Source organism: Podarcis pityusensis, assembly GCF_964106645.2.
Source record: "Podarcis pityusensis genome assembly, chromosome: 11".
NCBI classification, from domain to species: Eukaryota; Metazoa; Chordata; class Lepidosauria; order Squamata; family Lacertidae; genus Podarcis; species Podarcis pityusensis.
In genome coordinates this window covers 36,647,003-36,660,797 of record NC_138036.1, presented here as the reverse complement: position 1 = coordinate 36,660,797, position 13,795 = coordinate 36,647,003, and the positions used below count along the sequence as shown (strand labels likewise).

Genomic DNA, 13,795 nt, shown 5'->3' with positions numbered 1-13,795 from the left:
ATAAGAAGAATTAGCAACAACAGTTTACAACTTTCAAAAAGTTAAAATAACAATAGACTACAAACAGATTAAGGACTAATATTGATAGGGAATTCCAAAGTATAGGTGCTGCCACATGGAAAGATTGAGTTCTTGCAAATGTGGAACAGGTATTATTTGGCACGTGTAACAGTTCCCCACAATTATGTAAAGGCTTCTACTTGCATTCAAACTAATTAGGTTGAATCAAAAGCGCCTCGTTTTCTGACAAATGGAGGGCATTTTTGAATCCAACCTTGTATGTTGAAGGCTCTGTGATGATGGAAACCTTTGGTTATATGAAACAACGAAAAGAAATATAACGGTTAATAATCAAGATGGCTTCCTGTTCAAATTTAAATATGAACTAAATTTAAATTCTGGAATTCATAGGAAGATTTGATACTGTACTTTCGGATATAGGCTGAATAGGCACTGGGAAGAAGCTAGCTCACCACAGAAAATATTAGCCCCTTTTAGATGGTCCTGAGTAGTATTTATTTTGCTGTGTCAATTTATTACTTGAATTTAGGCCAAAAAGGTTAGGCATTCCTGCATTTACCACTTCAGGATTTTTTTACGGTCTTGTTTGCATTTGATTATATATAGTAATATGACTCTTGCATTGCTATCTTACTTTGAAATCATCTTTCTTTGGAAAAACATCCCCCTTCTGTCTTGACTCTACACGAGCCTGTGCTATCTCTCCCTCCTCCTGCACCTTTTCTTCATTCTCCAATCCTGCAACTTTTCCTGCCTCTGACTCATCTCCTGGCTGTTAAAGGCTCCCCCAGATCACTGATCGCTTCTTCCAAGTCAGACTCCAACTCTGCCTGTTCTGGTGCCCAGTCATCAGCATCCAGTATCCTCAGTGTCTAGCCAGACCCTGATGCCCTGATGCTTGCTTGCTAGCTATTCTGCCACCATCACCACCTGGAGAAAGTTAAAAGTGCTCCTCACCTCGGTGCCTGAAATGTAACTGGAAAGTGATGGAGTGAGGTGGTGTGCCAAGACTGAAAGCTTCAAATGGTATTTGCTTAACTCTCCTACTTGGCATTGAGTACCACTGTGAAATCAGGAATAAATTGCGGCTTTCAGTCTTACTTCTGGATTTTTTTGTTAATAACATCTGTCTTGAAACCACAGTAGCCCTCTGAATTGCGATTAAAATGGAAAAGCTATTAATGTTTGTCACTGTAGCCTTGGATTTTCTGAATGTCACAGGCACGCAAAACATTACTTGTGAATATGTAAAATCTTATGTAAAGAACTCCTTGAACAAAAACAGTAAATCTCCTTTGAGTGGTAGTTAGATAATCCTGGTGCTCTAGGTTTCATTTGCTTCAGAGATAATGCTTTGGGCATATAATGAGGAATAATTCAATGTGATAGTCTAGTCATCGTAATAAGCTTAACACATTCTGAATCACTTTTTATCTGTATTGCAGCAAATAACAAATTACCTCAAATAGATTTATTGCTGACCCTCGTTGAGTGGCACTGAAAGCATTATTTTGTGAATGCTGAAAAGGCAGTGCTTTGCTCTTTTTAATGCATAACCACAGAACAGGGCCTGCCAGACTGCCTAGTAAATGAAAACACTTTTATACTATGCAGTGTGTGTGTGTGTGTGTTATATGTGTGTGTGTGTGTGTGTGTGTGTGTGTATATATATATATATATATATATATATATATATATATATATTAGCAGTGTTTAGATCTGAGCTGTGGGACTGAGTGTTAATTGTAGAGTGGTTCCCCACTCCAGCACCAACTCTGTAGGGTAGTTTCATAGCCCTAGGGAACCCAATGCCATCCTTTCTCTTTGCTGCCACCACCAGCGTGTGGGTCACCTAGGGACAGGGGTGTGGGACTCCGAGTGTCTCCTCAATAATGCAGGGACAGCCAGCTGAATTTCCAGGTCTCTGGCATGGCAATTCCCACTGCCTCCTTTCTGCTTTCCCAGAAGGCCCTTTAACAATCCGTAACATGGTACCAGCACCCTAAGCCATGCAGAGAGTTAACAAGCCTTTGAGCGTATTCAGAAACTGCTGTAGCCCAATTAAGCATTTTATTTAAAAGGAGCATATGGAAAAGGGATGTGGGGCAGGGAATGGCAGGTAGGCAGTTCAGCATTGAAATAAAACACTACACCACAATATTGGTCTAACTAATCCAACACTTAATCCAAACTAACATTGCAAGAATTTACACACTGTGGTTGTCTTTGGCGCAGGCAGCTTCAAACATCAGTTGCAGGTTGGGAGTTTGAGAGGGACAAAGTAATATGGCCACCATTTTAAAGGATTTATTACCCATATTGGTTTGAAAAGGCAGCTGGTTGATTCCTGCCAGATGCCAAGTCAGGTAGAAGGGAACTGACACCATTTGAGGAGTGGGAATTGGTAGACCCTCCCCTGAGAGCAGAGGAAGATAAGGAAGATGGTTATTGTGCATGGAAATTACCACCAGTTTTCCCCATCTACCAGCTAAACAGACTTAATCAATAACCTGCGGGTGTGACTTTGCTTACCTATAATGGAAGCTGGATATCCTTAAAATGACAGAGTAGGGGACATCAGAAGTACTTAAGAGGCACTGGAGATACTTAGCATTGGTGTGAGATGAGAGATGCAGTAGTAAGGCTTGGCTAGGTGGTTAGAAGACAAGAAGGAAGAAAACATGGATTCATAATGGGCAAAGTCAGCGAACTCTCATGTTCTCCTGAATCATTTGGCTATATAATAGGAGGGGGGAAAGGTACTGAATGGAGGCATTCAGTACTGATACTTAATGTGCTAGGGAGATGGGTGGGAGAGACAAATACCGTATTAGGAGAGCAAGGTAGACTTGTAAATAATTTTGATGATAGGGATGAACTGATTTGCAAACAGTGATTTCGTATGATAAATGATTTCTACACTTGTTGGTTTTGATTTCTTCTTACCCCTCTGGAGTCTCTAGTGCGTTTTGTGCCATTACAGAGGTTTGTGCTTCTGCAGTTGTGTCACGTTTTATTACAGTGTGCCTTTGAAGTGGCTGCATGCTTATCCTAGGTGATGTCATTCCAGCAAAATTACTATCCTGCAAGTAGTAGTTTGCTCTGTGATAAGTTAGGATTAAAATATGAACAAGTGTCTGGGGACCCATCAATTTCTGTCAATTGGAACCTGCAGTTTCCCTTCCTATTCTTCTGAACCAATTGCCACTGGAAGCCGGCCCATATAATTGAGACGAGACCTGGATTTTATTCAATGATTTCTATTTGACAACTTGAAACGATTGCTCTGAGAGTAATAAACCACTGCATATTTGAAGTATAAAAATTGGCATGAAATCTGAGAGCTCAGGTGTATGTTAAAGGAATTGTACCAGTCATAAGAAGGATGGTGGCACTTAACAAACCATCGATGAGAAGGTCTTGTAGAAGTTGATAGAGTAAGGTAGAATACTTTTGTTCTTTGAAAACTGAGTTGAATAACAAAGGGATGCATAATGTCAGGTGGCAAATGTGTTATTCTTATTACAGGTTAAGAGCTTATTTGCATGAAAAAATCCATACTGCAAGATATTTAAGATATTTCACTTTCTCTTCTGTACGATTTTTGTAAGCAGATATGTTCAGTGGAACTTGCAGATCATAATTTGGTAAGGTATTATAGAGTATAGGGACACGGGTGGCTCTGTGGTCTAAACCACTGAGCCTAGGGCTTGTCGATCAGAAGGTCATCTGTTCAAATCCCCGCGACGGGGTGAGCTCCCGTTGCTCGGTCCCAGCTCCTGCCAACCTAGCAGTTCGAAAGCACGTCAAAGTGCAAGTAGATTAATAGGTACCGCTCTGGCAGGAAGGTAAACGGCGTTTCCGTGCGCTGCTCTGGTTTCGCCAGAAGCGGCTGAGTCATGCTGGCCACATGACCCGGAAAAACTGTCCGCGGACAAACGTCTGCTTCCTTGGCCAGTAAAGCGAGATGAGAGCTCAAACCCAAGAGTCGTTCGTGACTGGACTTAACTATCAGGGGTCCTTTACCTTTACCTTTTTTATAGAATCGTAGAGTTAGGAGGGGTCCCAAGGATCATCTAGTCCAAACCCCTGCAGTGCAGGAATCTCAACTAAAGCATGCAGGCAGAAGGATATAAGAGTGGCAATTGACATTAAATTAGCATACGTGACCCACCCCAGTTTTTTTATGCTAGTACAAATGGAATAACAGGTTGTGGCAGGCATGGTGATTTTCATGCAAAGCAGCTGATCTAATGTTGACTATAGATTTGTCTTTATTTTAATGCAATGTTGTATTAAGAAACCCCCATCGCCTTTGTACAAGATTGTAGTCTGTAACTGAGGTATCTGTTATAACGGGAAAATACTGCCACCATGTGCCCAGACCTGTTGTTGCTGCTGTAACTATTGTAGAAAGCTGAAAAAGACTTGCACTATTTAAAAACAGCAGTGTGTTAGAAAGCTAGACCTTTTGTGTGTGCATTCAAGTTAGTATACTTAGTTCACTGGTTCTGCTTATGTCCACTTTGAATTAGTATGGAAATGTGTTTCAGGTAATTTAATTCATAGGGTATACTTGTTAAATTTCGCTTAGGTGCAAGTCCTTTAATCTAGAATTTAGCGTTTTATGGACAAAGTCATACAGCGAAAGCCATACACTTAATATGTAGTTTTACTTGGGTCTCGATTCTGGCAGTTCCCTCATTGTGAGAAGTGAGGTTCCTGGAAGCCAGGCAGAGGGCTTGCCCTGTAAAACTCCCTCCTGTCAGATGTCAAGGGAATAAACAACTATCTGACTTTTAGGAGACATCTAAAGGCAACCCTCTTTAGGGAAGTTTTTAATGATTGATGCTTTACTGTGGTTTTAAATAGTTGGAAGCTGCTCAAACTGGCTGTGGCAACCCAGTCAGATAGGTGGCATATAAATTGCTGTTGTAGTAGTTATCATCATCACCATCTGCTGCTGCTGCACTTGCTAGTTTTCTAAAAAAGATAAGGACTGCCATCTTGTTTTAAGGTTTTTCTTATAACTTTCAGAAATCATGTAGTTGTCGTACATAATCTTGATTTTTGTTTCAGGGACAAGTGATCCATATGTCAAGTTTAAAATTGGTGGAAAAGAAGTGTTTAGAAGCAAAACTATCCATAAGAATCTTAACCCTGTATGGGAAGAAAAAACTTCAATCATGATTGAACATTTAAGGGAACAACTGTACATAAAGGTGAGTTACATGTGATTCTCCTTAAAAACAGGTAAGTACAATGTTGTTGTATCACTCCACACAGTGCTGCAGTTTTTCAATGGAATGTTATACAGCTTGATATTGCCATAATAGAAATTCAAGTTATGAAAATACATCATAAAAATGCTTATGAAATTTATAATGTTGTGCCCTGCCAATTCTCATAACTGTTCAGAACTCAAATATCTGGTACATTCTTTGAAACATAGGCCAGTGTTGTGCTTTGTTGTTGTTGTTTAGTCGTTTAGTCATTTCCAACTCTTCGTGACCCCATGGACCAGAGCACGCCAGGCACTCCTGTCTTCCACTCCCTCCCACAGTTTGGTCAAAGTCATGCTGGTAGCTTCGAGAACACTATCCAACCATCTCGTCCTCTGTCGTCCCCTTTTCCTTGTGCCCTCCATCTTTCCCAACATCAGGGTCTTTTCCAGGGAGTCTTCTCTTCTCATGAGGTGGCCAAAGTATTGGAGTCTCAGCTTCAGGATCTGACCTTCCAGTGAGCACTCAGGGCTGATATCCTTAAGAATAGATAGGTTTGATCTTCTTGCAGTCCATGGGACTCTCAAGAGGCTCCTCCAGCACCAAGTGTTGTGCTACCTAGACATAAAAGGGAATGGCAAAATAGAAATGTAAACCCCAATGAGGACAGTATACAAATAGACCTAACGTCCAAAACAGTTTGAGACATCACTGATTTTGTAGTTGGGATATTCCACCAGAGGAACGCCTTGTATAAGTATATAAGAAAAACCTGCAGGATCAGGCCAATGGCCCATCAAGTCCAGTATCCTGTTCTCACAGTAGCTGACCCAATGCCTATGGAACCCCCCAAGTAGGACCTGAACGCAACAGCACTCTTCCCACTTGTGAGTCCTAGAAAATGCTTCTGATCGTAGAGGTAGAACATAGCCTTCATGGTTAAAAGTCATTGATATGTATAGGCAGGGTTGATACGTTATGTTGTATAATGTTTGCTTTCACTAATATTCTCAAATAATTGTTAATGGAATCCCCAACATTGAGAAATGCTATTTTTTTTGTTCACCTTAGGTCTTTGATTATGATTTTGGGCTTCAAGATGACTTCATGGGATCAGCATTTTTGGATCTCGGCTCACTAGAGCAAAATAGGTATTGTGTTTTAAAGCTACTGAAGTAGATAATGACGTTTTGGACAGGATTGGAGACAAAGATCTAAGCAATTCTACACTGACGGTGTTATCACCAGTTACTGTTGCTGTGAATGGACACCCCATACATTTTAATTTTTTTAATGAATTTTCATAGACCCATCGCTTCATTGCCATCTTGCACCATTTTTCTCTATACCTATGTGTGTATATATTAGGGGTTTGAACTGGCCACAAAGATTAGGTTTGGACTGAAAGTTCAGTTTTCAGAAACAGCTTGCTTTGGACCAAGGTGCTCTGCAGGCTGCCCAGTTTAGCTCAAGGTCTGTCCAAATTCACAAAAAGCCTTGTTCTTGCTCCCTTTCCCTAGAAGGTCTCTGGCCAGGGATGTGTCAGTGCTCCTGGAAGAAGAGGCAGCTGTCTGAAACAAGGGAGGTAGGGTTGCAGCTTCACCTGCATAATGGTCTTCTTGCTGTCTCCACCAAACATAGTTGAGATGCAGTGAAGCTCCCCTCTCCTTTTGAATCCAGACAGGATGGAGATCAAGTGCTGTGTATTGCATGGAACTTCTGCTTTCCACCCTTAGTAGTTTTGCAAACCTAGCTGATAGTTTACAGGCAGAAGGTAGCAACAGGCACACCATTCTTGTCCCTTTTTAAACTGTATGACCTTTTATTTATTTTTTTCATTTCTAAACTTGGTTTCCTAGGTCAACGGAAGTTACGTTGAGTCTCAAGGATCCACATTATGCAGACCAAGATCTTGGAACTATATTATTGTCTGTTTTGCTGACACCAAAAGAACAGCAACGGGAAGGGGTAAGTGTGGATTGAAACAAATTGTGTAGCTTCCCCCCTTTCCTAATGGGAAGTGTATCACTTTCGCAATGTTTCCATCAGTGAGCATTATTAAATGAAGCCATTTTCTTGTGGGTTTTAATATATTATTCCCCAGTAAATATTGAAAGGTACTGATCAGTTTTTGGATTCATTTGACTACCGATGCCTTGCTCTGGGTCAGCCCCTCCATATAATGATATTGGTACAGGTGGGATTTTGATAGAATGCAAACATACAGTGGATTCACTCAGAATTTATTAAAGATAAAGAATTTTGGATCTAGTGCTGTGGTGTTCAAACTGCAACATTTCAGTCCTATTATAGTAAAATCTTACACAGTTATGAAAACTAGTCAGCTAATTTGTTCTGTGTAGAGCTTTGCTGCTGAAACAGGCATTTATTTGGAGTCAATAATGTTGTTATTATGCCAGAACATTCCTGGACTTAGGGCATAAGTGTAGTCAGGAGCTAGAATTTGAGTATCAGTAAAAGCACCAAGAATAAATATATGAAATGTATTTCAAAGAGCACAATTTTAAGTCTAATGTAGCCAGTAAAGGCTTAACATTTTCTTAAAACACAAATCTAATCGAAATCACTATTCATACATTGCTACTCTATACCTATGATCTGGAAACCCAGTAGCAAGTCAGTGCTAGGATTTGTTTCTTCCTTGCTTGGCAAAGGGAAGAGCAGGTTAGCTGCAGTTTGAGCAGTATGCACTAGCATGCTGCTCTTTCATGGTAAGCCATAGTTTCTTTCAGACAGTGGCTTCTCTGATAAGCTTTATTGTAATGTGCAAAAGCTGCCTTAATGTGAATTAGCATGGGATTTCAACGTTCAAACTGTAAGTGTTGCTATTTGGAGTTGTGATGTTAAGTACTCAAATAAGTGTCTACAAATACGTGATAATTCACTTTCTACCTCTGCAGATATAAAACCAAATTGTCCAAATTGCAGGTTATTTTATAGAGTTCATTTTTACCAAATTGCCTAGAAATTCAAGAGAGCAACATTTCTTAGTGAATTTTTCTTTTACCCCTTGAAATGAATTGCAGGTTTGTGTGCTGGAGCTTTTGCAACCCCAACTCATCTTTTCAAAACTTGGCTACATTTTTGTTGTTGCAGTATATTGGAATTGGAAATATGTAACATGGGAAAGCTTTCGTGAGATGTTTAGCATTCTGTCCTGCACTCTAAAACATTAGGTTTACTGTGGCTGTCATTTGTGGACTGTAATAAATCTTTAAAATCCCTCTAGCTATATCACGTAGTCAAACATTTTTTAATGGCAGCTTGAGAACAGTTTCAGGAGGTGACATACAAGCCCTGTTTTACACATAGTGTATTCCTAAATATGTCTACTCAGAATCAATCACATTGAACTTAATTGGGCTTAAAAGGGACATGGGTGGCGCTGTGGTCTAAACCACTGAGCCTCTTGGGCTTGCTGATCGAAAGGTTGGAAGTTCGAGTCAGTGCACTGGGGTGAGCTCCCGTTGCTCTATCCCAGCTTCTGCCAATCTAGCAGTTCGAAAGCATACCAGTGCAAGTAGATAAATAGGCACCGCTGCAGCGGGAAGGTAAATGGTGTTTCCATGCGCTCTGGCTTCTGTTATGGTGTTCCGTTGCACCAGAAGCGGTTTAGTTTAGTTATGCTGGCCACATGACCCAGAAAGCTGTCAGTGGACAACCACCAGCTCTCATGGCCTGAAGCGAGATGAGCACCACACCCCATAGTTGCCTTTGACTGGACTTAACCGTCCAGGGGTCCTTTACCTATTTACCTTTTACCGTAATTGGGCTTACTCCCAAGTAAGTGGGTATAAGAGTGTTGCCTTTAATATATGTGGGAGGAGAAGAAATCACAGTAATTTCTTTGATGGGTGAAAAATGCTAGAAGTTGATGCATGAGACCTAGCTAACTGGAGGGATTTTGGTGCAGCTAGTTTGTTGTGTAGCATGATGAAATGTTTAAGCAGTGTTTTGTAAGTAAGTCAGTGTGGAAAGAAGGATTTATCATACAGCAATGATAAATTAAAAATAGATGTTGTATTACATAAGAACAGTTTAGCAAGCTTTCTAAGCTCTGTATTCCTTTTAATGGCTATTATTTTATATGTTATATTGTTAATTGAAACTCAAAACCAATAATATGGTTTTTTGGGGGCGAAAGTATTTCTAAAGTAGACCTTAGTTAAACTTGGCAAATAACCTATTTTACTGTTTGTGCCATTACATACACTGAAATTTCCCTTTCTTTCTGGTCCCAGTCTTCCATGCAATAGCTTCATGTTCACAGGCTGCTCAGATATTCTATTGAGTTACTCTGTTTGAAATGCCACATACATTGCATGTCACATAGGAGACACCTCATTTTCAAGAGGAAAGCTTGGTTTAGTAAAGATGGTAATCAGTAGCAAAGGAATGCACTTAAACACTGTAGGACAACATCCATCCTCTGGTTCAGAGGTTCCATACTATGGTTTATGAGGTGCTTTCGGGTGGTCTGTGATGTTTCTGTAAAAAAAAAAAAAAAATGGCTTGTATTTAATTTGAAAAGTTTTAAAGTCAGTTGGCTCAGTTGTTGATGTTAAGGCAGAGGACCTTCTTGGTAGTGGCGCCCGCCCTGTGGAACGCCCTCCCACCAGATGTCAAGGTAATAAACAACTACCTGATTTTTAGAAGACATCTGGAGGCAGCCCTGTTTAAGGAAGTTTTTAATGTTTGATGCTTTATTGTGTTTTTAATATCCTATTGGGAGCCTCCCAGAGTGGCTAGGGTGGCCCGGCCAGATGGGCGGGGTATCAGTAATAAATAATAATTGCAACATACAGGCAAGGAGCATATTTGTTTTATCTGTTTTACTTTTATGTGGGCTTAGAAGCCATATATTTTAATTGGAGGACAGGCACATACTTTGCTGCCTCAATTGCATCCTCAATGTACCATCCAGCAGAACCTTTCCAGGTACTGTGGGACCTCTTACAGTCTGGTACAAATGAGGTGGTAGAACTGATGGTAGCTCAATGTGACACGTTTGCAAATCATTTTGTGGACAATGCATCCACTTGCCTCCACCCCGATCCTGACTCTGCTATTCAACAGATGAATCTCAAGGGTTGTCCAGAGCACTCTCTAGTCCTGTTGCGTTGGATGAGTTTCAGTTAGTAAGGCTCAAGGATGTGGCCAAAGTGCTTGGATCGGTCAAGGTGACCGCTTGTGCTATGGATCCCTGCCCCTCTTGGCTGATAAAAACTAGTAGGGAGGGAATAGATAGCTGGGCCAGGGAGGTGATTAATGCCTCCTTGCCAAAGGGGGTGGTCCCTGCCTGCTTGAAGGAGGCTGTGGTAAAACCACTCCTCAAGAAACCCTCCCAGGATTCAGAAAATCTAAGTAACTACCGGCCAGTTGCCAGTCTCTCCTTCTTGGGAAAGGTTCTTGAATGGGTGGCCATGGACCCAGATACAGGCACTCTTGGAGATAACTGATTTTCAAGATCCATTTCAATTGAGGTCACGCTCAATCTATAATCTTATTTTAGAGTAAAACACGTTGGGCTGTTTGTTTCTGTAGAAGTACCACTGAATTATAAAATTGGTCTGTGGGAGGGGGTTGTAATGATTTTTAAAGGACTTAATTGGATGCAGGGCAGAATGAATGTGGAAAAAGATGTGCAAAGTTTGTAGCATGGTTTCTTGTGATGTATAACTGGTTTAGTAAAACTTTGTGTTTGTTTTAGAACTAGCAAATCCTCAGTGGAGAGATGAATGTAGATTTGGATCTAGTGTTTAAGGTACATACTTTGGCAATGCCTACCTGTAGTAAATTCTGGTCTGCAAAGAAAAACCTCATGTTGCTCAGTTTATTTAGGGTTCTACCAACGTATTAGCATTTGAGAGGTCAATATGTTATCTCTATAATTCTAGTATTTGTGCAATTTCTTTCCTAATTTTGTTTATCGTAACTTAGTTGCAGTAGCACTAGTTCCAATAATTCTCAATTGGATGTCTGGTTTTGCTTAAGTAGTATGAACACCAAGAAGATCCAAAAGGTACCTTTCTATTTGGATTGACTAATCTGTCCATTAAAAAATTGGTAAATTCCAGGGGGAATAAACTATTGTTTCTAATTAAGCAATGGAAGTAAAATAGGGAATAATGAACATACAATCTAAGTTATTAAGGCTACTATCCTATGCACACTTACTTGGGAGTAAACCCCACTTAATTTAGCTGGAGTTACTTCTGAGTAGGTATGTATAGGATTGCACTGCAAATCTGGTAAGCAAAAAAAAAAAAAAGATGTATTCACTGTATGTTATATATTGTTTATTGTTAACTAACATGTTTCTATATGTAAGAATAATGCATGGCATGCATTGTACTATTGCATGTACTGTTTATAGTTGTGTATTGTTTTTGATTTGCTTATGCATACTTGTGTCTATTATGTGCATACTTTGCTAAAATGAGTGCATGAGTGGATTTTTTTTGTTTCATGTGTTGGTTGTTTAGCAGAGTTCAGTGCAAAGATTTCATCACTGGAGAACTCGCAGATTAACAGTGAGTTCATTTGAGCAGCTTGCTGTCTTATCTTCTAGACCTATAATCTGCTTGATTAGCGTTAGAAGATATAAAATCCTCAGAAACATATGAGTGATACCTTAAATCCTGGGATATAACTAATTCAGCACCACTGCATCTCTCAAACATTAAAGGGATTTCCCCCTTGAAAAGGGGAATTCAAAGCTGTTGCATAATTTTGGAATGGGGAAAAAAAAGTGACACAATCCTTATTGAGGGGTGCCAGCCTTAAATCCAACACCTCTAAAATACATTTAATGTATTTATTTCTATCCCATTTACAGGCTCCCAAAGTGGCTTGCATTAATATGTGGGTACAGGGCTGAATCCAAGGCAAGCATAATGGAACTTTTATTCCTTTTCACTCCTCTCCCCCCCCCTCGCACCATCTCCAGAACTGCTCCAGAAGGTTGGAGAAACCCCAAAAACAGATTTGGGGGGCATGCAGAGTGGGAGAGAGGGAAGAGGAAGTTGCATTGCACTCATAAAAGTGAATACTGCTTATGCACTGGATATAACCCAGTGCCTTGAAATGTACTGTTGCAAGCCACCCCAATCTCATGAGTGGTGCAAGATTCCAGGTTTTCCAGCGCTTACCCAGAGTGTTGGTTTCTTTTTGGAATGAGGCACAGCAGAGACTGTGGTATTTTTAGGATACATGGTTTGTTTACACATATAAACAACCTGAGCCTACAATGGTGGGATTCACAGCATTAATGCCCCCAAAGGATCTTGTTTCTCCCATGGCCATAGCCTTGGATTCCAACAAACATCAAATATTGCTGTGTTTGTCTTCTGCTTGCTACTCTTCTTCTAGGTCACATCACTTCAAAACTCTGTACTCCAAATTCTGGCTTTGTTTGTTGAGGGAGGAGGCCCCACCCATTTGCCATCTCCTACCAAGCTCCTTAGTGGCTCATCGCCCCGGCTATCACCTCACCAGGAGGTTAGCCTGCCTATTCCAAGAAGTAGAAGACTTGATTAAATTCTAACACTTGCTGGACCCAGGAATTAGAAGGGTCTGGCACATAGCTTAACACCCGAAACCCCTAACAGTATTACGAAAAGGAAGTGACCAGAATACCTATGTTCCATTTAAAACAAAATGTTTTGGCTCTGAAGTTTCCTTGACTATTACTACAGCGTTTCTCTAATTATATTCAAGTAATCATCATATGTTTCTGTTGTTAAAACGCAAATTAATATTATTAAGGCTGAAATAGAATTAGATTTCTAGCTAGGCTACAGGCTTCATTATTCACCTGTATTATAGCTTGCAAACCTATCCAAGCCAATGACCATTACTTTAATCAGCTAAAGTGTTATCCTATGTGATGTACTTCCATTGATTTAACTAAAGACATTCTCTGTAATACGTACTAACCCTAATTGTCTACAGTGATTGTTCAAAATCAGTGCTTTAACTAAGTTACTTTTCTGTAAATTTTTTGGCAAATAATATCTTGAAGTATAAAAGAGAGAATAAAGCAACTCAGATGAAACCATTAAGAATTTGAAAACAATTTTTTGTTTCCTCCAGCATTTTTGCTTCCTAACAAACTTTTTAAATGTGTCCACATTTACAGAAGTGGTAGAATTTTGAATGTACTAACATTTTGCCCCCTGTTTACATTGGAAGGTATTACCCTTAACTCCAGGTGTGTGTGTGTGTTTTTGTGGGGTGGTGGTTTTTTGGGGGGGCGGGGCAATCTAGTATCCAGAAGGAAGCACATTCTACCAGTTTTCCTATGTACAAAATAAGGCCTCTTTTTATTCAGTCTCAGTCTGTTCTAAGTTCCCCATGTTGAAAATTGATTAATTCCCACTCCAGCTGCCACAAAATCCCAAAACCTTGCTTCACAGTCAAAAAAAGCTTGTAACACAGCCTTCTCTCCAATGAGGAGCCACAGCTCAGGAGTATAGTTCATATTTTGCACATGTAAATTCCAGGTTCAATCCTGGCATCTCCATTTAAAA

At 40.1% G+C, this 13,795-nt stretch overlaps 1 protein-coding gene across 9 annotated transcripts in view; it reads left to right on the top strand.

The window, feature by feature from the left end:
* Nucleotides 1-13,795, top strand: part of MCTP1 (multiple C2 and transmembrane domain containing 1) — a gene marked incomplete at both ends in the record, with an annotated part of 171,026 nt that overhangs the window by 52,572 nt on the left and 104,659 nt on the right. For 5 of the 9 annotated variants that reach the window (XM_080972409.1, XM_080972408.1, XM_080972411.1 and 2 more), the window contains 4 exons: nucleotides 5,101-5,243; nucleotides 6,315-6,394; nucleotides 7,103-7,211; nucleotides 11,750-11,797. In XM_080972409.1, coding sequence (XP_080828535.1) covers nucleotides 5,101-5,243; nucleotides 6,315-6,394; nucleotides 7,103-7,211; nucleotides 11,750-11,797 — 380 coding nt within the window. The remainder of the gene's footprint in view (nucleotides 1-5,100; nucleotides 5,244-6,314; nucleotides 6,395-7,102; nucleotides 7,212-11,749; nucleotides 11,798-13,795) is intronic. The other 4 variants (XM_080972410.1, XM_080972415.1, XM_080972414.1 and 1 more) reach the window with 1 other exon arrangement.